Below are 24,579 nucleotides of genomic sequence, written 5' to 3' on the forward strand. Positions count from 1 at the left end.
ATGACATTATAACAATAAATACGCCTTAGATATAAATATACATATTGAGATTTCACACATACAAAAGTCATGCTCTGCAAATACTTTTGTATACACACAATCTTTGTGGACTACTGAATTCCAGGACGTGTCTTCAAGGATTTACATGTGTATTTTCAAAGAGATTACGTGGAAGCAACACATTAGAAATTTGGGGGAGGGGGAAGGGAGAAGTATCACAGAGCAATTTTTAAAATATTTAATATGTTTTAGTTCTATAAAGAATGGGCATTTTGTAAGTATTACAAACAGTGAAGCAAATATACTAGCTTACAGATATGTACAATTTACTACTTTAAAATGCAGGAAGGTAAGTTATATAATATACATAATTTTAGATATAATGAACAATTCAATATTGCTCTGGTGTTGGCCTTGCTGCATTGTATGCATGCCCATGGCTTGTCACTAGATGGAGAGGGGACCAGTGGGGACAGAAAGGGAACTCATGGAGCCCCGTGCTGAATCCCAGAGTGCCATCATCTTCAAAGCAGTATTTTGAGTTTTATAAGATACTGGGGCTAGGTCAAAAGCTTCTGTGCCCTTGTGCAATGTAGGATGTGGTCTCAAGAACCAAGACTCCTTATTTGGAGATGGGGGCCACACAAATGCTGGAAACAAACCGTCAATGGCACTAACTCCTCAAACCCTGAGTCAGGAAGGAGCTCCTAAAGATGAGGCTGACATCCTCAGTCTACATGATGATCTGAGAATGAAGCCCTGGGATGGAGGTTTCCCCAGCCTACCTTTCTCTCCTATAAACTCACAGGCAAAATACAAAGGAAGACAATGTATCTTCAATGAGCTCAGATTGTCAATAACTGCAAGCTTTTCGTACTGATGCTAACCACAACACTTGAAACTGTGGAGTTTGACTTTAAAAAGCTAAAAGAAATCCTGACTCAGGATCAGTAGGAATGGCTTACAGAAAGTGCTGTGATAAAAGCTTTATTAACACATGGCAAAGGCCATACCTCACTGCTATCCAAGAACCCATCGCAAAGTATATGTTCCAAGTTGGCCATGAAGTTCTGGCCTTTCTTCTACTTCTCCCACACTCAAATGACAAAACTCACCTCTCTCTCTGAGCGTGAAAGAACGGCCTTTTGGAACAAAAGTCCCTGCATGAGGGACTTAAAGGGGTCATGGAATTTCCCCAAAGACTCTACACTCCCTGGTGGCTCCCATACCATGCCCTTCCTTTCTCAATGTGACTCTTTCCCTAGGTAAAGACAGGAATGTTTTGTTCTAGAAGACCAAGGAGATGGTAATTACCATGGAGCCAAATGGTTCTCAAAGGCACTTCCTATACACTAATGGCATCACCAGGGTGGGTTGTAGGTAAAGAAGAAAGGACATAACCATACAAGGGAATTGAATTAGAAAGGAAAGCCAGGAGATCCTGAGATCTCAAACAACTGTGTTTTGGAAGATTGTGGTGTTCACATGGCTGTTATCTGCATGGGAGGAGAGGTCAAAGAAACAAGTAGATAAGTCATTACTCACAACCCTCCCTGGCTACCTACAGGCCCATGAGGCGGTACTGCAGCTTCCTCTGCTTCCTTAGCAGGCAATGGAAAGGACTGTTGGGGGAAAGAGGATGTGCCAGGAGTCAGGGATGGCATGTGTTTGTTCTGTCAATGGAAATAGAACTCACAGGTTCTGTCAGTGGGAATTTTCAAGAAGGCAGAGCCTAGCCAGAATCTTGGATGGCAGATGGGTTAAGCTGAGCGGGCGGTGCTAAGGACAGAGCTGCCAGCCTATCTGCAATCTCCATCACCTCCCACACCAGCAGGAAGTAGTGGTGGTTGTAATTTGGTTTGAAGGATTAAGGGTACACACACACAATCATGAGAAAGAGATCGTTGTTCCTAGGGTAAATACTGCCTTGAACTGCTCTTACAGGACATAGGTAATGGATCCTGCAAGAGAATTTACTATTCTTTAAGATGCATTTTCCAGGAATTCACTTCCGAGAGCAATACATCATCAAAGACACAGTGAACAACTTCTGCTTCAAAGGATTTCATAAAGATGTAAAGTGTGGCTTATAGATGTGTTGGGTCACTTAGAAAATTGGATGTGCTTCTGGTCATTGGATGGCCCTTTGTTGGCTGTTTGCCAGCTGGGTACACATCAAGTTATTGAAGAGAAGAAAACCATCTTGGAGGGAGGAGGAAAGCAAGTCTAAAAATACCTATTTTATTGGCTTTTATTTAAAATCTGAGGGCTGGAAGAAATTACAGCCCTCCCAGGTCTAAAGCAAAGAAATTTCACATTTCTAAAATCCTTAAAGCATCACACCGTGGAATAGAAGGATGATGTTTTAATCATGTCACCATCTCTTTACTGAAAAACTGAAAAACTTGTGACACAGCAATATACCACTGGTGAGTATGAGAAAATCGACATTCTGAGAGGTTCCCATCATGGTGACTTGCTAGCTAGGTCTACAGGTATTAAATACACTCCTCAGGGAAGTTCAGGTGAAGATGAATGGGAAGTAAACATCCTTTGGGGGAGGCTGCATTTCATCTTTAATTTGGCTTACGGTGTATTTAAGGGGACCATTGTAGTCCAGTTTGGACCAATTGGTCTTCTCACTCTGCCTCCACCCATCCCTCCCCCAAAGATGTTACTGAGCAGAGACGAGGCCTGGTATGGGGATGGTACCATCAGCTCTGACCAGCTTCCTCTCTCACACATGTGGGTGACATGTGTTCCCCTCAGCTTGTTCTGTGAGTCCCCCAAGCTTCCCAATGGCAAAAACCTGCTCAGAAATGACTGCACCTCTCAGTTCCCTGGGATGCCAGGTGTGAGCAACTCCAAGGAGGGTGGCTTACTGGTGGTGGTGTGGAATGCCTCTTGAAAGAGACACGAGGGCGTGTCTCAGCCAAATGCAATGTTTAACAGGAGGGCATCGTACATGCTGCCCTGACAAAGGGGTGTCACGCGGGGAGGGGAGTGAGGCCCGGATGATAGCTTGTGGCTCTTCCTGCAGCAAAGGGCTCTCACATGACCACACACTTGCCCTTGAGCTTCTCTTTCCTTTTCTGCTGCTTGCTCTTTTTGCCGTCGATCTGGAGGCTCACAGTCCTGCGCTTCTCCAGGTTGAGCAGCTCCTGAAAGAGCTCCTTGACGTTGTGGTTGAGCTTGGCTGAGGTCTCCATGAAGGCACACTTCCACGTACGGGCCAAGGCCTCGGCCTCGCTGCTCTGCACCTCTCGGCTGGGGCTCTCGTCACACTTGTTCCCCACCAGCATGATAGGGATGCTCTCCACGTCCCCTTTGATCTCGCAGATCTGCTCATAGATGGGTTTCAGCTCTTCCAGGGACTGCCGGCTGGTGATGGAATATACCAGAATGAAGGCGTGCCCCTTGGAGATGGACAGACGCTGCATGGCAGGAAACTGGTGGCTCCCAGTTGTGTCAGTGATCTGCAGTGTACAGATGCTCTTGTCACAACTGATCACCTGCCGGTAGGTGTCTTCCACCGTTGGGATGTAGCTCTCCCGGAATGTGCCTTTGACAAACCTCAAGACCAGGGAGCTCTTGCCCACACCTCCTGCCCCAAACACGGCCACCCGGTAATCATTGCTCTGTTCAGGCATTTTGCTTTGAAGACTCCAGCTATCAGTCAGGAGACACCTAGCAAAGGAAACAAATGTTGACAGAATTAATACAAATACAAATAAAAGTTAATTTGTGTGTGTGTGTGTGTGTGTGTGTGTGTGTGTGTGTGTGTGTGTGTGTGTGTGTGCCAGGACTGGGAATAAACCATATATTTTAATGAACAAATAGATCAAGAAAATATGGTATCAAGAAAATGTGCTATCTCAATTTTATTATATATATATATATATATATATATATATATAAATGGAATTTTACTCATCCATCAGGATGAAAATTATGTTACATGAAGTACATAAGGCCCAGAGAGACAAAAAGATGCCTGTTATCTCTCATACGGAGAAGTTAGATGAAGTTTATAAATAGATACTTCAACAGATACAGGGATATACACATACACACACACAAACATATTAACTAAAGTATGATATATGCAGAATTGCAATGTTGTCACTCCTTTGAATAACTTATAGTTTAACAAAATGGACACTAGGAAGCTGCTACTTGTGGTGTCGAGGGGGAAAGTGAAGTTGGGGGAGGAGCACAGATAAATGAGGAGAGGAAGTGTGGGCAAATACAACCTATATATATATATATAGTCTGTGTGTCTATATATATAGCCTATATATATATATGTATATATATGACAGAATGGGTAGGGTTGGGAGAGATGGGGAGAAGATGAAAGGGATGTCATTTATCAAGATGCATTGTGCTCACAAACTGACATGCTAAATTGAAACTGAAAACCCTCTTTGTATAATTACTTAATGGTACAAAAAGAAAGAAAGAAAACAAAAACTTACAGAGGTTGGCTTTACTCTCTATAGCTTAAAAATGAGGCAATAGCTAGTGGCTAGCTAGCTACTAATCCTAGCTACTAGGACACTGAGTAAGATCTGAGGATTGTGCTTAAAAGCCAGCCCAGGCAAGTAAGTCCCTAAGACTCTTGTCTCCAATTAACTACCCCCAAGCCAGAAAGTGGAGGTATAGCTCAACTGGTAGAGTGCTAGCCTTGAGGGGAAAAGCCAAGAGAGTGTGAGGCTCTCAGTTCAAGCCCCATTATAGGTGCGGGCAAACACACACACACACACACACACACACACACACACACACACACACAAAGAAAGAAGAAAAGAAAAAAAGGCAATAAAGTATGTTTTCATTATCCCAGCATAAGAACATTCAGATGCTATTTAGAAATTTCTACAGGTTGAAATCCAATTAATTTGTTCAATCATGTTTCATCTACTTAAAGATAACTCTATGTCTCTTTATTTAACATTCACCCTGAGCATACTGCTCATACTGCCCAGGGAAATGAAAAGAGATGAAAAGAAAGTATAGGCAATATGAGAAATTTACCTCACCTCTCTCAACACCTCCCCCTCCCACAAAATCATAGCATATCTGTATTATTTTGCCTGAAGTACTGGTCATAGTAACAATTTTTTTTCTTTTCAAATACCATGAGAAGCAAGCAAAGAAAGAGGAAAGTCAGTATTTACTTCCTGTTTATATTAACTCACAAAATCCTTAGCACCTTATAGAAATCAGTAAATCTGTCTTTCAATGTTAAAACTGGGAAAAAGAGAACAGGAAAGTTATGTCCCTGATGTCACACAACCACTAAAAGTATGGGTTCAGAACAAAGCCTGTGAGAAGAATACCATGGCCATGCCATAGGTTGCCTGTAGAAAGGGCAGGTCACAGGGTTCTGGATATCAGATCATCCGTCATATAGATGGTATGAGACCATTTATGAAAAAGAGTTGAAAGTTAACCAAGAAGCTTGGCTCATTGTTTTACTGATCAAATCTATGATGATTATAATATGCTTTATTTTTTTAGCAATTATAAGCAGTTGAAGATTACCAGCATAGCTGTGTGAGTTACCTACCCGTAGCCATTAAAACTGAATAGAATGGAGTTTCTGTTCATTGCAGATATCACCCTTAGGCTCAGGGATTTATTGCTGTGCTTATTTCACTTATAAACTATCAAATATCTATCATCCTCTAACTTCTTTGGCAAAGAAGGACACATACTCAAATTAAACAACATTCCCATCGCTTTCCTTATGGTAGGTAAGCAATACAATAAAAGGAAACATGGTATCCATCTTTTTCTGCTGTCAAGCATTGCACTAATTTTTCACATTTCTGTTCTTAGAGTAACTGTGAAACACTAATAAGCATTGCTGAGCAAAGTCATTTCCCCAGTACAGTAAAAATGTATCAGACATAATTAATTATGGAGGGTAATGGGTTTGAATAATGAATGTATTTCCCAAAGGAAAGCACGTCAGATAAAAATCCAAGAAGACAACTTCCGATTTTCCTATCTACAAATTAGTTCCATGGAAAACTGAGTCATTGTACTATGGGATCCCATGCCTACCAAAACACTGAAGAAACATCAATGCTAAACCAGAAAATAGATACCCAAATAGATACCCAAAGTTTATTAACAACAAAAGATTGTCTCTTTGGAAGTTTGGTGAAATCTACTAAATGCTCATAAGATAATTAAGATCAATCTTAATGGTGCAGCATTATGACAAATTACCCTACAATTTAGAATTTTTTTTTAAACAACCATAGCACCAAGAATATGATTGGAAGCTCCTCTCTGCACTCTCAAAGTAAAGCACCCTCAATGCTTGAAAGGCAATTCTTCTCATTCAGTTTTTCTTGCCTAGTTTAAGGTTACTTAGCTCTAGAGTCAAGTGGAAGAAGGCAGTGGCTAAAGAACAAGTCCAAACAAGTTTGGAATCCCAATATAAGGAAAAGAGCTTCTGGGTCATGGAATATGCTCTTTATGAGTTTGCAGAATACGTCGTCAGTTGGGTCAAGTTGTCTTCATAATTAAGCTAGCAAGCAAAGTGCAGAACGCAAACATTAAACACGAAATAGCTACTGCTATTCATTTGTCCAGAGAAATATCTATTGAGCTTTGGCTAAGGGCCAGGCTCTGGGAAAGAGTCCAAAGAACAGTGGTGCAGAGGACCACGGGCAGGGTCTCTTTTCCCATGGAACTCAAAATCAAGTGGAACAGACCAAAATCAGAAAGATAAGTTCACAAATATTTAATAAATCACATCACAGCAAGTGCTGACAAAGAGATGTCTGAAGCAACCTAATCAAACCTGGGCTGCAGGAGCAGCTTCCCTCCAGAGAAGACCAAGTACCTCAGACATAAAAGAGGAGCAGGACTCAGGCAGATGACAGACTGTGTAAGGCTCAAGGTAAATTGGTTAACTAGATTGGGGTAAATAACTCCATAGCAATCCTCAACTGTCATAGTTTTTACCCAAGCTGTAAATGAGATTCTCACAGAACAGACCCATTAATTTATGTTATAAATGTATTTTTAAAATTTTTAGCTTAGAATTTTTGCAGAAGTTTGAATTTAGGACCTCACATCTTCATTTGGATTGTTTGTTCTGCTGGTGTTAAACCACTTGAGCCATGCCTCCAGCCCTGCTTTGTGCTGGTTATTTTGGAGGTAAAGGCTCACAAATTTGTCTGCCTAGTCTGGCTTCTAATTGAGATCCTCTGGCTCTCAGCCTACTAAATAGCTAAAATTACAGGAGCAAGCCGAAGTCCTGTTGCTCTGTGGGAGGGAACCAGTGAGTCCAGGCACCATTAACCAAGGGGAACGCAAAGAAGAAGGTAGGTTTAGGTTTCCACTGGAAATCAAATGAAGAATAAATCATAGAGAAAAACAATAGAACCAAAAGTTGATTCTTTTGAAGTATCTATAAAATTAGCCAATCTTTAGCTAAGATGATGAAGTGAAAAGGGGAGAAGACTGAAATTAATAACTCAGAAATAAAACAGGATACCGGAGACTAACTCTATGGAATAAAAGGGTTAAAAGGATTACACAGGGCTTTTACCCCTTATGACATTAGATAGCTTAGATGGAATAAATACAAGTTACCCAGATTGATGCAAAAAGAAATTTTAAAAACAAGGATAGACTTGAGCTGGGAAGGTGGCTAGGTGGTAGAGTGCTTGCCTTCTATGCATGAGGCCCTGGGTTCAAGTCCTCAGTACCAGATAAGCAGAAAAAGCTGGAAGTGGCACTGTGGCTCAAATGGTAGTGTGCTAGCCTTGAACTGAAGAGCTGAGGGTCAGTGCCCAGGTCCAGAGTTCAGGCCCCATGACCGACAAAAATGAAAAAATTTAAAAATTAAAAAAAAACAAGGATAGACCTATAACAGATTGAATTAATCATCATCTCAGGTCTAGATGACTTCAATGATGGATTAGCACAAACCATTAAAGAAAAACTAATGTTGATTCCTTATAATTTTTTCAAAACAAACAAAAGATAAACTAAATAGAAAGTAACACTTCTCATTCTCTATGAATCCACAATTAGGCCTGATACCCAAATCAGGTAAAATACTGTAGACCAATAATGCTTATGAACATATACATTTATAGGATATATATGTACATCCATAGAATATGTATATCCTTAACAAAATACTAGCAACATGAATCCAGCAATGCAATAAAAAGGATTGTACATCATAGTCAAGTGGAATTTAAAGGATAGTTGATTTAACATTTATAAAATACTGTAATATGCCATATCAATAAAATTTGTAAACTAAACCAAACAAAAATGTAATGTCCATTTGTCACTCACACACACACACACACACACACACACACACACACACACACACTCACACACACACCAAGTACAAAAACACCAAATTCCTAAGGGCATGCCTCAACCCCACAATTTGACTTATATTTAATAGTGAACAACTGAGGTGACCCCAAAGATGAGAGAAAGACAAAAGTGTTCACTCCCTCATATAATATAATGTCCATTGAATATAAGGAAGAGGAGTTAGGCAAGAAAAATGAAATAAACCTAATCTACACTAGAAGTAATAAATGAAACTGTCTATCCCATCTAGAAACGACTTGATGAAGAAAATCCTATGGCACCCCCTAAGAAAGAAACTATTTGAACTATAAACTATTTCATCAGATTTTTGGAACACAAAACCACCACTGCAATTTTAAACTACTATTGGAACAATGCGACAATGAAATGAAGTAATTGCATCTGTAACATCAGAAAGAAAAAAAAAAAAAGCACGTAGAAAGAAATTTTGCAAAAAGGTGCCAAAGTTATACTCAGGAAATATAACTAAATCAGTAAGAAATTAAAACAATAAGAACACCTACTACGTTCACATATCAGATACTTAGCTGTCAGGACCTCCACAATCCCTGAGTAACCTGTAGACTCAATGCAATCTTTAAAAATGCCCACTAGCCTTGATTGAAAAATCTAAAGGACAGTGCCTGAGTTCAAGCTCTAATAAAAATTCACACAGAGGCAGATAAAGAGAGCATGTCATCTATCACAAAGCAGCACATGATATGAAACTATATGTCCACAAATGTCCAACTAGACAGTTTCAGTACTGAAAGTGGGTGAGGGCTATACCAGGCTTACAGAAATGGATTCTGGGGGTGGGAGGGTATTCTCTGACATTTGGAAGTCATAGATAGTTCCCATGCAAGTACTCTTTAGAAGAGCCTTAGCTCTTAGGACCCTGTGAATGAAGTAGAAGGATCATCTCAGATAAGATAAAATATAGTCTTTATCTGTGTTACACTCAGAATTAATCCTACTTACAAAAATAAATACGCTTAGCCTTCAATATTTATCGCTTCTACTACTGTACATTCAACCATAAATAAAAAATAATAGGAAAATATGGTGGCCAACACTAATCATATAGCTTTATGTTGTTCCCTAAGCAATGCCATCTAACAAATATTTATATGTAATTTGCACTACATGTAGTAATGATAAGTCACTTAAAGGGGATTTGAAGTCAATGGGGGAGGATATAAGGGTTCTGTGTGGGTCCTATAGCATCATATATGGAGGGCTTCATAGAATCCCTGGCTTCTAGTATTCTGGGAGCAAGGTTTCTGAGGCTCCTGTGGATGTCAAGAGTTGACTACAGTTGACCCTGGAGAAAAAGTGAAGAGCAGAAGAGATGGTCAGCTCTTTAGGAGTGACCCTCTGGGAATGCCTGTACTAGCATTTTGTGTACCAACCTGACAGATGCACCCAGTTATACACCAATCACAAAGGTTCAGGCATTTCCTGAAGCAAATAAAGAATTCTCACTAGCAGTTTCCACATTGGCTTCTCAGGATGCTTTCTCCTCTTCATAACAGAATTGATATTAACTTTAAATGAATTCCATAAAGTTCGCACTGGAGAGCTCATTTCGGCAATTACTAATACAAAGTGAATGAACCATGGAAGGTAAAAAAAGACAGAATCTGACTGTATAATGACATGAATATAGCTGTCTTTTAAAGAAATTGAGAAACAACTTCAACCAAGTGTAAGTTCTCTAGGTAAAATATATTTTTCTAGATAAATATACAGATAGATAGTAGATATAGACAGATGGATAGAAGACAGATCTAGACATACAGAATACATATGCATATATAAAATCTCAGCTTAAATAAAGGCCTATTTCATTATCTTCTGTAGCTGAACCTAAAATATAAAAGTTTTCCTTGAGAGAATATCTGAACTCCCCCACTGCCAAAAATATTAAAATAAAAAAGTTAATCCAGGCACTAGTGGCTCACATCTGTAATCCTAGCTATTCAGGAGGCTGAGATTTTGAGGATTGTGATTTAGAGGCCAGCACAGGCAGAGATGCCCATTAGAGTCCATCTCCAATTAGCTAGCAAAAAATGGGCTCAAAGAGTGACTCAAGGGGTACAGCACCAGCCCTGAGCAAGCAAGCTAGGTGAGTATGAGGCCCCTGAGTTCATGCTTGGGTAGAATATAACATCTCTGGTTTGGCTGGGCACTGGTGGCTAACACCTGTTATCCTAGCTACTCAAGAGGCTGAGATCTGGGGATTGCAGTTCAAAGCCAGAACAGGCAAGAAAATCTGCAAGAATCTTATCTCCAATTAGCCACCAGAAAACCAGAAGTGGTGTTATGCCTCAACGTGATAGAGCACTAACTAACCTTGAGCAAAAGAGCACAGTGCCCAAGCCTTGAGTTCAAGACCCATGTGTGATCAAAAAAAAAAAAGAAAGAAAGAGAAAAAAATCTCCAGTTTGTGTTTCTCAAGTAGAAAAGCAAAGCTCCTCTTGTAGAATTTTGTCTCTGGTGGCGATCTCTGGGCACTTTCAGGGCCTTGGGCGCTCCTTACAACATGAGCAAACATCTGCAAGAACGGAGCAAGTAGAGAAAAATGGGACACTTCTTGAAATGAAGGACTGGAATAAATTATTTTTAGGAGATTCATTTCCAAGTTTCTCATTTGCCAAGAGGCAAATAAGCCCTCAGCCTCAGATTTGCTGATGTTTGAAGCAATCTCATTTAGGGAAAGCAAGATGGCTTGGAGCCAGAGCACTTTAAGACTGGCCAGATCTTGGCTACATGGAAGGCAATGTAGGCTCTATTTATCTTTTTCCACATAAGTAAAGGAAATGAAAAAGACAATCATATAAACAATACATGACATGAATGCTCTAGCCAGAGGATCAGTTACCCACACCCTGTGCAATCAGCTACAGTAAGTGAGCCCCTGTGGAAAGGGAGCTAGTGCCAAAGTATAAGGCAACTGAGCACAGAATTATCTTCACGTGGAAAGGGGACAGTGTGGTGTATGATGGCTGAATGTGCTGTTATAGCCAGGTAGCCTCTTACGGATAGAGGATTGGAGCATATGCGTGTGAATTTGCTTGGGCCTATTCTAGCATCAGTCAAATAAAAGTTTATAAAATTGGCAAATGACTGATAAAAAGGTGTTTTAAAAGTTATCATTTTCTTGCTCATGATTTTTGGCTTCCTATGACTCCAAGGTTTACCATGTTCCTTTCAAGAGGGGTGTGTGTGTGTGTGTGTGTGTGTGTGTGTGTATGTTTATGTGTGTGTATAGTGGAGCTTGAACTCAGAGCCTCAGGTTCTTGCTCAGCTTTCTTGCTCATATACCACTTACATTTCTTGCAATATACCACTTCAACCAATCTCCAGTTCAACTTTTCACTGGACAATTGGAGATGACTCTCATAGACTTTTCTACCTCAACTGGCTTCAAACCATAGTCCTCTACATCCTGAGTAGCTAGGATAATAGGCATTAGCCACTAGCACCCAGCAAAAAGTTTTAGGTCAATGATATTTAGGTCACTGATTCATTTTGAGTTCATTATAGGAAAAATGTGGAGTCTAGTTAGTTGTTCCACTATAGTCTGTCTACCTACAGTGATGTTCTAACACTCCTGTCAAAAGATATTATCAAGAAAGTAAAAAGAATAATCTACAGAATGAAAGAAAATAGACCTCCATCTCAAAAAGCTCTAGTAACTAGAACAAAGAATGCTTACAACTGGACAACAAAACAGCTGGGCAGACATTTCTCAGAAAGATACATCAACTACCAACAAGCTCACAGAAAGATAGTCACCATCATTCATCACTAGAGAAATGCATATCAAAAACTATACAGTGAAGTGTACTTCATGCACATTCACAATTACTATTCAGGTAAACAGAAAACAAAAATGAGGGTAAAACACATGGAAAAATGGAAACAGTTTTATGTAATACATATATATGTATATATACACATATATATGTGTGTGTGTGTGTGTGTGTGTGTATATATATATACATATATATATATATATAGTTGGTCAGACTCAGAAACGAGGAGGTAGCCCCTATAGGGTAAAACTTAAGAGTTACCATATTATATAACAACTCCACTTCCAGGTAGATGCTCAAAAGAACCAAAGCAAAAATATTACCCAGTTGTTTGTTCATAGATGCATTATTCAGGATATCCAAGAGATAGATAGGAGCAATCTAAATGCACTTTGAGAGTTAAACAGAATACAGTATTTACCCAGAAAGGAATGCCATTTAGCCTGACCAAAAAAAGTAATTCTGACACATCACAACATGGAGGAACCTTGTTACTTGATAGAATTATCAAGTAACAAAACTTTCAAGAAAATAAATACTCTATCACTGCAACTTATAAGAGGTATCTAGGCTCATGATCAAATTCACACAGACAGATGGTAGTGTTGTCTGGAACCTGGGGCTGAGGGCAAAGTGAGTTGTATAATGGGTGGAGAATTTTGACTGCAGTTCCATCCTGAAGCTGTGAATTGGTGATGTCTGCACATGTTCTAATAAGAATGTATGCATGTACTAATGCAATGAACCGTGTATGTTAAATTGTCAAAGTGAGAATTTTTATGTTATGAATATTTTACCACATTAAGAATATATATAACTATGTGTGACCACATGCTTAGCAATAATTATAAAAATCATGATTTAAAAATAATAGAAGTCATGACCGGGTGGCTCATGCCTACAATCCCAGCTACTCAGGAAGTTGAGATCTAAAGATTATGGTTCAGAGTCAGCCCAGGCAGGAAAGTCTGTGAGACTCTTATCTTCAATTAACCAGCAAAAAGCTGGAAGCAGAAGTATGATACAAGTGGTAGAGCACCAGCCTGAATGAGAAAGCAAGAAAGTGTGTAAGACCCTGAGTTCAAGTCTTACTAACACACACACACACACACACACACACACACACACACACACATCCCTCAAGTGCAAAAGCCTACAAGTCATTGGAAAAACATTTCTTTTCCTGTTGTAGTAGAAAGTCTATCTATCTATCTATCTATCTATCTATCTATCTATCTATCTATCTATCTATCTATCTATCTATCTATCTACCTACCTACCTACCTACCTATCTATCTATGTCAGAGTGTATAGGTCAAACTAAAATTGCTTCTTCAAGATCCTACAGAAAGAAGTAACAGGAAATAATTCCTGAAACTAGAAGAAACCAGTACCAGAAATGACATAGAGTTTATCAAACAGCTTGGTAAAAAGACTAGTGTTGGGACTGGGAAGGTGGCTCAGTGGTAGAGTGCTTGCTTTGCATGCATGAGGCCTTGGGTTCAACTTCTCAGCACCACATAAGCAGAAAAAAAAAACAGAAGTGCTGCTGTGGCTTAACTGGTAGGGTGCTAGCCTTGAGCTGAAGAGCTGAGGGACTGCGCCCAGGCCCAGAGTTCAGGCCCCAAGACCAACAACAACAAAAAGACCAATATTTATGTAAACCTCAGCTCACTTATTCACTGGAATGGTGCCCTCAGGATCTGATGCTTTAGGATACGTGTTCTTCTCTCAGGTTTTCTTAGGTGTTTGTGTTCTCTCTCTCCCTCACTAAGGTGTAGATGCCATGAAGCAGAGACCCACTGGGTCAGGCATCAGCCCTGTCACTGTCTCCAACAACCCAGAGGAAACTTTGTATATGTTAGCCATTGGTTGTACAATGAATTGTGTGTGTGTGTGTGTGTGTGTGTGTGTGTGTGTGTGTGTGTGTGTGCTAACAAAGTTGTATTCGGGAAAATAAATGAAGCAAAATAAAAACAAAGATTTTTTTTGGAAAGTTCAGTGTAAAAGTAATCACTCACAGGATGACAGTTATTTAAAATTAAAGCATTTACATAAGATCACTGTTAATATTAACATGACAGAAAAAGAGGTGAGAGAATTTACTCCATTGCTTCTCAGTACATTGTTACAGTAAAAAAGTCAAAGCCGAAAGCAAGCAAGAGCTAAGAAAATCAAGCACTGGAAAATTTTGTTTTACTTTTTATTTATATAGCTTTATTTTTGCCAGTACTAGGGCTTGAAGTCAAGACTTGGGTGTTAACCCTTAGCTTTTTCACTCAAGGTTAGAGTTCTATCATATGAACCTCAGGTCCACTTCTGGCTTTAGGCTGGTTAATTGGCAGTCAAAATCTTACAGACTTCCCTGCCCTGGACTAGCTGTGAACCATGATCCCCAGATCTCATTCTCCTGAGTGGCTAGGAATACAGGCATGAGCCACGACACCCACCAAGCCTGCCCAGTTTTCTTTTATAGCCATTTGCAGCATCCCCTTTCCAGCTAGCCAGTCCAAGTACCTGAGGCCCTCTTTAACTCAACATTCCCTCAGGTCTCAATCTACTCTGCAAGCCACTTCTGTCAGCAACATCTTCAAAAGGCCCACGGAACCAACCAAGTTGTCCATTGCCTTCCAACAGACTATCTAGGTGATTGTATCTCTTACCTGGATTCCTGAAGTCACTTCCCTTGTGGTCTATTTGCTTGAGGCTCCGAGCCATTCAAATCCATTATCCCTCTGAGCTCCAGAACATGATTTATGTGCTCTAACCCTTCCATTAGCTGTCCTGTCTTCCTGGGAGTTAACGGCTAAAAGGCTTTGCCCTTTGCCTTTTACACCCATATTTACCACCTTATTATCCCAGGCTCACTTTATTCCAGCCACATTTTTCTCCTCCTGACACATTTCTGCCTCAGGAACTTTGCCCTAGTTACTCCCTGTACTTGTTTTCCCAGACAGCCACAGGACTCAGCCCCTGGCCTCCCAAAGGATTGTGTTCAAATACCCACTTTCTCAATGAAAATGTCCCTGAGCACCTCCTCAATTGCTCAACAACAACCTGCATGGTCTATAGCCTCCTCCTGCTTTATTTTCTCCCAACAAATATCCCTTTGTGGAATACTACATTATTTACTTTAAAAATAAGCATTTACTTCTACTATATAAAAGCTCTGTGTGTGCTTCTTATTCATTCAACTCATTGCTACTGTTTTCTCCCCAAGGCATGAACAAACATAGCCTGGCCTCTAGGAAGTGTGCACACACACAAAAATCTGTATACCGCATGAATAAATCTATAGTTTGCTTCTAGTAAACAGCCTGGGAAGAGAGGAACAGGGCTGTGGGAAGAGAGCTCTGGCTTCTCTCATATTCCTGACATCTTTCATGTACTTGTGGTAGTTCCAGGAGCTTCAATGGGCTGAGCAAGCTCTTCAATGTGGTGGCTAGACCACAACTACACCAAGTCACTAAATTCCTCCTGTGTCCTGCCCATGACTCTCTGATGAAGGATGAACTCAGACTAAGGCTATGTGCTCCCTGCTTGGAGACATCTTCATGGATACTTTGAGGTCCCAGAGGGAGGGGCCGTGAGCACCATGGTCACATGGGAAAACAACACAAGAGGAGAATGGGGGTGGGGGGAAGGACAGCTACCATTATGTGGGGCTCATAATGAACAGCCCTCAGAGAGGTTCTGTCTACTGTGCAGAAAGAGGTCCTCAGATCCAATGCAAGAGTAGCGTAGACTAAAGTAACAGTAGGAAGATATGAAGCAGTAATGACATGAACAGCAGTTAGTAATGGCTTGGTGGGGAAGGGTTAAAAGGCAGACTGACAACAACCTTAGCCATAAAAGAAATGCTAATCAAAACCACACTGACATTCTATCTCACTCCAATCGGAATGGCCGTCTTCAAAAATATAAACAACAAATGCTGGATGAAGATGCTGAGCAAAAAGGAATCCCAATACAATGCTGGTTTTACAAGAAAAAAAATAAAGCAAAAAATCGAGCTACTCAATGATCCAGCAAAACCATTCTTGGGCATTTATCCAAAGGAAGGCAAGTTAGAATATGACAGGAGCACCTGCACATCCATGTTCCGTACAGCCCTGTTATAACAGTCAAGCTATGGAAGCCTCACCCTACAACTGCTGAATCCCTCAAAAACAAAGATCATCCATGTCATTTGGATGAACCTAGAAATCAGTATATTAAGCCAATTAAGCCAGGTTCAAAAGAACAAAGCACATTTTCTCTCTTGTGGATGGATGCTATACTTAAAATATAAATATATATGCAAACACACATAGGACCATATATGTGTGTGTATGTTCTCTATATATGTATATATGGTCCTATATATGTATATATGCTATATATGTATATAGTATATAGCATATATTCTATATGTAGTATATATATGGTCCTATATATGTTTGCATGTGTATGTTCTTATATATATTCATATATACATATACGACCATATATATGTCTATGTTAGAATATATATGTGTATCTGTGTATGTGTATTTATGTACATATATATGGCATGTGTGTGTGTGTGTGTGTGTGTGTGTGTGTGTGTGTGTGTGTGTGTTTGTGAAATACCATGGTAAGACCCCTTTGAACTAAACCTGGTTTGTCTGGGGTGTAGTATGAGGGGGACAGGAAAATAAATGGAAAAGAGGAGGGATGGTAAATATAGTCAAAATACTTTACAAACTTTGGAAAGGGGGAGGAGGGAAAAGGGAGAATGATGTGATGGACAGGTGACTTCTGATCAAGATTTATGGTACATATAAATGGACACGTTAAGAGGAACTCCCCTTATACCATGAATTGATGCAATTTAAAAAAAGAAGTAGTGGAATGACGAAGAAGGAAACACCAAGGAAAGCAGAGGTTTCCACACTGGAGAACTGGATAAATGAGACTCTCTGCAGTCCTGCATCACTTCAAGGTGAGCTACATTTGGAAAATGTGCCATAAAGCAGATTGTGTGTGATGTGTGAACATCACCATCATACAAACTAAGATGATGCAATTACTGGGTGTGACCCATGGACTCACAGAAGAGATGAAGTATGACAAGAAGTAGAGTAGGGGATGTGGGAACATAAAAAGCAGGAGGAGGAATGGATCCAGAAACACAGGAAGTAGGTGAGTCAGATGTCCTGAGTGCAAACTCCAATAGCGCCAAAAAAGAAACCAGTATGACTTCCATTACAGAATCAGGAGGAAGAGTCATTCTAAAAAAATGATAAAGAGTGTTGAGAGAAGAATGGATTAACTATAGAGTCCAAGTTAGTCCAACAAAAAGAAATTAATATATTAGGGTTAATCTGAGAGCATACGTGCTGGGCAGGTCAGAAAGGGCTGTGGCTGAAGGCCAAGAGCAAAGTACAGCTATTACACAATGGCTTCCTTCCAGCTTGTAAAGGAAAAGAATAAATCTAAGACACAGAGAAAGGAGAAGCAAGAAAATGTTGACCAGAGAGCAACCTCAGTGTAACCTAGGAACCCTCACTTCCCAGCAAGAGCCAGGGGTGCTAAACAAGCTGGTTTAGCATCCAGAGCCCAGAGCCCAGTTCACAAATGAGGGATCTGACATTCTGGCTAGCTCAAGTAAGAGTGACTTGTTGCCCAGCTGGGAAGTGTCAACATTCACACCTTCACAGGAGTTTTACTGAGTCTAGAACACACAGGGAAGATGAGAAGACATTCACAGAAGCCTCAAGGACCAGAAACAAGACAGGTTTGGTCAGGACAAGAAAGTAAGCTGTGGAGGAACTGAGCATCATTCCTGGGATCCTAGCTACTCTAGAAGCTGAGGTCAGAGAATCAAGGTTCAAGCCCAACCCAAGGAGAAAAGCCCTGGAGATTCCATCCCCAGCTCATCAGCAAAGAGTAGGGCTGAAGGTATAGCTCAAGTAGTAGAGTACCAGCTATGAGCAAACAAGCTAATTGAGCATGAGGACCAAAGTTCAAGTCTTTGCATAGGCACAAAGAAAAAAAAAATTAAGGAAAGCTCTGAACATTACACACCAGACATATTGACATCACAGTCTTCAGCAATGCCACCTAGATCAAGTAAGATGGCCAAGTCCAACAAAGCACCCTACCCTACATCAATTAGCAATGTCGGAACAAGGAGCTCAGTGTTCCTCATGGTTGAAGAAGGTTTTCCACACTTAAACTATAATATTGCCAAAGTGAAGTATATCTGAAGTATATCTCCTACTCATTTGAAAAATGCAGTCATGAAGATGGCTGTGTGTGTTTTCTAACTCATCAAATGCGTTACAGGTACCTCATAAAAGATCCACGTCGACAGTTGACAACGCACATCTCCACATGGTCTAGATAACATGTCTGGGAGAAAACATGGAGTACACTTACATCCTGGGGTATCTAAATCATTATTGTAATTTCAACCTAATAAAGGGCAAAAGCCCTAAAAAGATTGGCCAGTAAAAGCTGTCCAACGAGGGACGGAGGTTGGACCGAGGAGCTTGGCTGTGCCTGTCCCATAACATTCTGAGAGGAAGTACTCAGAGATTAAGATGATTTCGTTATTCTCAGCTGGAGGGTGGCAAAGAGAAATATTTTGCCCTCCAAGGGATATTTTTCCTTTGAACTTTGTTGAGTGTCTTCTGAGAAAGTAAAGGAGAAAGATGTGTGTGTGTGTGTGTGTGTGTGTGTGTATAGACTCAAAGTTCCTTATTAATACAAGTCTTTAAAGAGGTTTGGTCTTTTTGGCTCTCTGGGATCGGGGAGGGGCAGCAAGATCTGTGTTTCCAGAAAGGATGGATTCCAATTCAACTTGTCTTGAACTGAAGGACAGACATGGAAATCTCAGGAGAGGAAATTCTCTGAATGCAAATATCACAAAGTAAATACCAATACTACTTAAGATTTGGAATTGCAACAAATAAGAAAAGGAGAGAGAGAGAATTGAATTAATTCCCAGTGTATGAAAGTAACAAACTCATTGGTTCACATTCTTTCAAAATGGCAACTTACTTAATATGTTTACTTCAACTACCAGAAGCAATGTCTTGCCAAGAGTATAAATGGGACAGGAATAGGAAAGCTGGAGGTAACATATTTTGAGAGAGAGAGAGAGAAAGACAGAGAGACAGAGAGAGAGGAGGAAAAGAGAGGAGAGAGAGGAGGAGGGGGAAGAAAGGAGGAGGGAGAGAGAAAGTAGAGAAGGAGGAGGAGAAGGAAGGGCAGTGGGAGGGGAGGAGTGGAAGAAGGGAAGGAAAAAGGAGGAGAGGGAGAAAAAGAGGGAGGGGAGAAGGTGGGAGAGACAGATATGAGTTGATGTTTATGTAATCAGAGAGACAAACTATAACTCAGTACCTGGAATGTTTTCCTGTAGACTTGTCCATTATAATTTACAGCTGTACTGTGTTTTTAATCAGATGCATAGGACTCAACTGGTAGATATCTTCTGCTTAATTAACAATTCTACCCCCTCTGCCCACCCCCCCATTTTTTGGTGGTACACAGGTCCAAATTCAGGGCTTTGTGTTCATCTGGCTTGTTTGCTCAGCTGGCACTCTATCACTTGAGCCATGCTTCCAGTCTGATAATTTTGCTGGTTAACTAAAAATAGAGTCATTCAGACTTTTCTGTCCAGGCTGACCCATGATCCTCCAGATTTCTACATGCTTCGATAGCCTTTTGCATAAGTATTTTTGAATACGCAGGATAAAACCACCTACATATAAAAGTTCTGGATCAATGAACACGTGCATTTCAGATTTGCTACATGCTACATACATTTCAGATTAGCACCATCTCCCCTTTCTTTTTTTTTTTTTTTGTCGGTTGTGGGGCTTGAACTCTGGTTCTGAATGCTGTCCCTCAGCTCTTCAGCTCAAGGCTAGTGCTCTACCACTTGAGCTACAGCACCACTTCTGGTTTTCTGGTGGTTTATTGGAGATAAGAGTTTCATAGACTTTCCTGCCCGGGCTGGCTTTGAACCGTGATCCTCAGATCTCAGCCTCCTGAGTAGCTAGGATTACAGGCGTGAGCCACCAGCGCCCAGCCCATCTCCCCTTTCTTCCATAGGATCTGGGTCCTGTCTCCTCACACCTTTCCCACTGTGGTGTATTATCCAATTCTTTGATCCTTGCTGAAGGAATAAGAGATCTGTTTCTCATTTCTGGCTTAACTGCACATTCTTAGTTTGGGTGACACTGAGCATTTTTTAATATGTTAAAAGTAACTAGAACTTGTACCTGTGTTACCCTCAGCTCCAGCAACCTAATTTATTTCGGCACTTGAAACTATGATGTACAGTGGTAATGTATATGGTACATACTAGCAAAACCACTATATATACATATGGTAGAATTTAAAGCAACATTTGAAAAACTATAAGAACAAAGAAGAGATTCAGAGTATCATCTGTAAATCAATCTGGGAAAATAAAAGCAAGAAAAACTACTTGATTATCATGATATTCTGGGAGCTTTATGTTCTTTTCAAAATCTAGGTCACCTAGCCATTTCTTCCATTTCCACCGACAAACCCACCAAATGGGAAGTCAAGCCTACATTTTGTGTTCATCTTTTATTTGTTCATTTTGATTCATATTTTTTTAATCTAACACTACCAGTGTTTGAACTCGTGGACATAATCATCCTGGCTTGGCTTGTACGCTACCACTTAAGCCACCCCTCTAACCTGGATTTTTGCTGTTTAATTGGAGATGGAGTCTCAGGGACTTTTCTGCACAAGATGGCTTTGATCTTCTAGATCGCAGCTTCCTGAGTAGCTAGGATTACATAGGTGAGCCACAGGTGTCCAGCATTCTTTCTTTTGTAACTGGAAATTATCTGTGACTAAGTTGTAACTGATACATAAACTGATGTTTCAATAATTCATATTACATATTCTATATATATTTCATATCCTATATATATTTCATATGATATATATATATATATTTGTATTTAAGTCAAGGTAACCAAATCTCTCAAACATGTATAATTTCTACAAAACAGTTTCTTTTAGTTCTTTGAAACATACAGTTTATTATTTTCACTTGTAACAATAAATCACTATAGTGTGCAATAGCACACCAGAACTTCTTGCTCTGTCTTACTCCTAATTATAACTACGTATTGATCGATTAACTTCTCCCTAACACTCCTTCCCTCGACTCCCAGCCCACTACCATTCACCACCATTTTGGTTTTTTTAATGCCAGTACTGAGGCTTGAACTCAGGGCCTGGGCACTGTCTCTTAGATTATTTGCCCATGTCTGATTCTCTGCCACTTGAGCCACTGCTCCACTTCTGGCTTTCACATGATTCACTGGAGATAAGAGTCTCATAGGCTTTCTGCCCCACTTGGATTCCAATTGTGATTCTCAGAGCTCAGCCTCCTAAACAGCTAGGATTACAGGTGTGAACCTTGGCACCTAGGCCACTATCAGAGTTCATGCTCAGAAAGAAGAAGGACAAAGGTACAGCGAAAGAAACAAAACACTCAACCAATCCTCGAAGACTCAGGCAATGATTCTGGACACTGTTCTTTAAATCAGGTACGTCTTACGTGTGGAGATCATCCACTGATTGCCTATATGTGTGACTGAGCTTACAACTAGATGGAAAGGTTGGGGAGATTTATAAGTTTATGAAATTTCAGCCAAGTGAGCCACTGGCTCACACCTGTCCTCCTAGCTACTCAGAAGAATGAGATCAAGGGAATCTTGATTCAAAGCTCAGTTTGGGTAAAAAAAAAAACAAACAAACAAAACTCTGAGAGTCTTTCTCCAATTAGCCAGCAAAAAACTGGGCTAGAGGTGTGGCTCAAGCAGTAGAATATCAGCTGTGAGAAAGCAAGCCCATGAAACCGTAGAGCCTAAGTTCAAGTACTGACAAGAAAAAAAAATCTAGCTCTAAGATGGAGTTTTAAGGAGGGTCGGATTTCAGTGCAAGAGAGAACAGAGTGAATTTCATCTGGCTTTGCCTTGCATGCAAAGATAAGGGATCTAATCACGTGCTTTGTTCTGTATCATCTGTGGACAAACGTCTGAAGTCACCAAGGGCTTCCATGTCGTGTCTGAAATCTATGAATGCAGAAGGAAAGCCTTTCCAAGGGGCTGCTTCAAGTGAGAGAGGGAGGCCCAGAGTTCAAGCCTCAGTACTGACACAGAATGAGAGCAAGAACAGGAGAGCAAGGGAGAGAGTGAGCTTAAAGAGAGGTATATTGTGGTATGGTGGTGTGTGTGTGTGTGTGTGTGTGTGTGTGTGTGTGTGTGTGTGTGTCCTGATACATTCTCTTATTTTCCCAGCATTTCTCATTCTTTCACAGACTACGCCACTCTCCATCTACCAAGGTTTGTTCCTGACACCAAGAGGCCTATGATCCATCTTCCCTCCCTTCAGCCACTCATTGGCTGAGGGGGCCATCCCACTTCGGCTCTCAGGGACTGGTGTTGAAGCAAGCCTGGGCCTGCATTCTGGGGCCAGAACTCAGTGTCAAGTGCAGAACGGTAATGTCCAGGCATGCCTGTTCCTTTAGTCAGTACCAATAGACCTGGAGCCCGCAGGCAGATTGCAACCACAGGTCTATTCACTGGATATTATTCATAGGACCACAGAAATCATCTGACCCAGTCCTGTAGTTTTACTGCTAGTGAAGTAAGAGTTAACTTGGCATAACTAGTTAATAGCAAAGGAGGAAGAGCCAAGCCCAGCTTGGTGGTTCATACCTGTAGTCTCAGCTACATGGGAAGCAGTGTTTGGGCGAAGCTCAGTTTCAACAAAATGTTGTGGAGACCTCATCTCAGCCAAAAAGCTAGGCCTGAACTCAAACCTATTCATTGGCTTTGAATGATCATTCATTTTGTATTATCTGGTATGCAAGTTTCTTGACTAGAAATCTTGAAAGTGCTTGAAAGGAAGGCCTTCTCGCTCACTCATCTTTACTCTTGCTACGAGCAAATTCTGAACAGATTGCATGATATCTCTCCTTAATGTAGCCTAGAGTTTTCCTATAACTTCATGCCATCCAAAGAAACAACATGAATGAGTCACATACCTCATTTAAAATGTGCTGTCAGTTAAATTTAAAAGCAGGTGACGTGAATTTTAACATATTCTTTAACCCAACTCACCAAAAATAACCATGTAAAGATACAATCATTAAAAGCACAGTAGAAGTTCCTTCTGTTTTCCCATAATAAGTTTTGTACTTACAAATCATCTCAATTTGATGTAGCTGTATTTCAAATGCTCAAGATCCTACCTAGAGTGGTGGTCCACACAGCTGATAGAAGACAACTGACACAGGGATTTAAAAGCCAAAACATCAGGCATCATTGTGAAAACATCATAAAAAATAAATGTACAAATGGAGTTAACTTGGTCTGCGACACGGGTCTTTCTTTTTGGAGGCATATGGAGCGATACTGGGGTTTGAACTCAGAGCCTTGTGCTTACTAGGCAGATGGTCTGTCTTGGCCTCAGTCCTTCTTATCTTTAGTTATTTCCCAGGGAGATTTCAGTACGGTTCTCATTTTTGCTGGTAGGGTCTCAGGCCACCAAGCCTGACTGTGTGGGTTTAGATAAAGTCTCCAAAACATTTTGCTCAAACTGGTATCTCTTCTTCCCAAGTAGCTAAAGATTATAGGTGAACCACCACGCTGGGTTTGGTTCTCCCTTCTTTGACTATAAGTAGTTGAACTAAGTCGACTCTTTATTATCAGTAAAACATCTTCCCTTTGGAAGACCAGCTGCTTTCCTGGGAAAATCGTTATCAAAATCAATTAATACCCTAGAAATCAGCCTTAAAGACATCTGTCCACAGTCAGTCCTCCTGTTTCATGGGAACACGATCACTACACGGGTCCAAGCCACCTTGTGAACAAGAGGTGGGGAGCTGTGCTTATCTGAACTGAAAGTTACAGGTCTCCACTACCTGCAGGCAACCCCCTTCCCCACTCCCAACACCACACAATCAAAGGCTTCCTTTTGCCGTGCACACACACACACACACACCCCACACAATTCTTTGGTGCAAAAGATGTACTGTATTCATTTCAGAGAAATGGTTTTTTGGGTTTTTGTTTTTGTTTTGCTTACATCAATAGGCAAAAATAGGCTAATCTTCACTACATCAGTCATGGCCCAAATTAGAAGGAACAATTTTTGGTCTATCAAATCCTGGGGCTAGAACTCAGGGCCTGGATATTTGTCCTGTAGCTGTTTTTTTTTTTCTCTCAAGGCTGGCACACTACCACTTGAGCTTATAACCACCACTTTTAGGTTTTTGTGGGTTTTTTTTGTTTTGTGTTGTGTTGTTTTGTTTTTGCTTGGTTACTTGGAGATAAAGCTCTCCTGGAGTTTCCTTCCTGTGGGTAGTTTTGAA

General features: G+C 40.5%; 1 protein-coding gene across 1 annotated transcript in view; it reads right to left on the minus strand.

The window, feature by feature from the left end:
* Nucleotides 1-224: 224 nt before the first annotated feature.
* Diras2 (DIRAS family GTPase 2) overlaps nt 225-24,579 on the minus strand; it is a 32,847-nt gene continuing 8,492 nt past the window's right edge. Inside the window, exon 2 of the mRNA XM_042686709.1 lies at nt 225-3,687. Coding sequence (XP_042542643.1) covers nt 3,051-3,650 — 600 coding nt within the window. The 5' untranslated portion in view covers nt 3,651-3,687 and the 3' untranslated portion in view covers nt 225-3,050. The remainder of the gene's footprint in view (nt 3,688-24,579) is intronic.

This window comes from Dipodomys spectabilis, unplaced genomic scaffold (genome assembly GCF_019054845.1).
Source record: "Dipodomys spectabilis isolate Male_0828 unplaced genomic scaffold, ASM1905484v1 ptg000098l, whole genome shotgun sequence".
Classification (NCBI taxonomy): Eukaryota; Metazoa; Chordata; class Mammalia; order Rodentia; family Heteromyidae; genus Dipodomys; species Dipodomys spectabilis.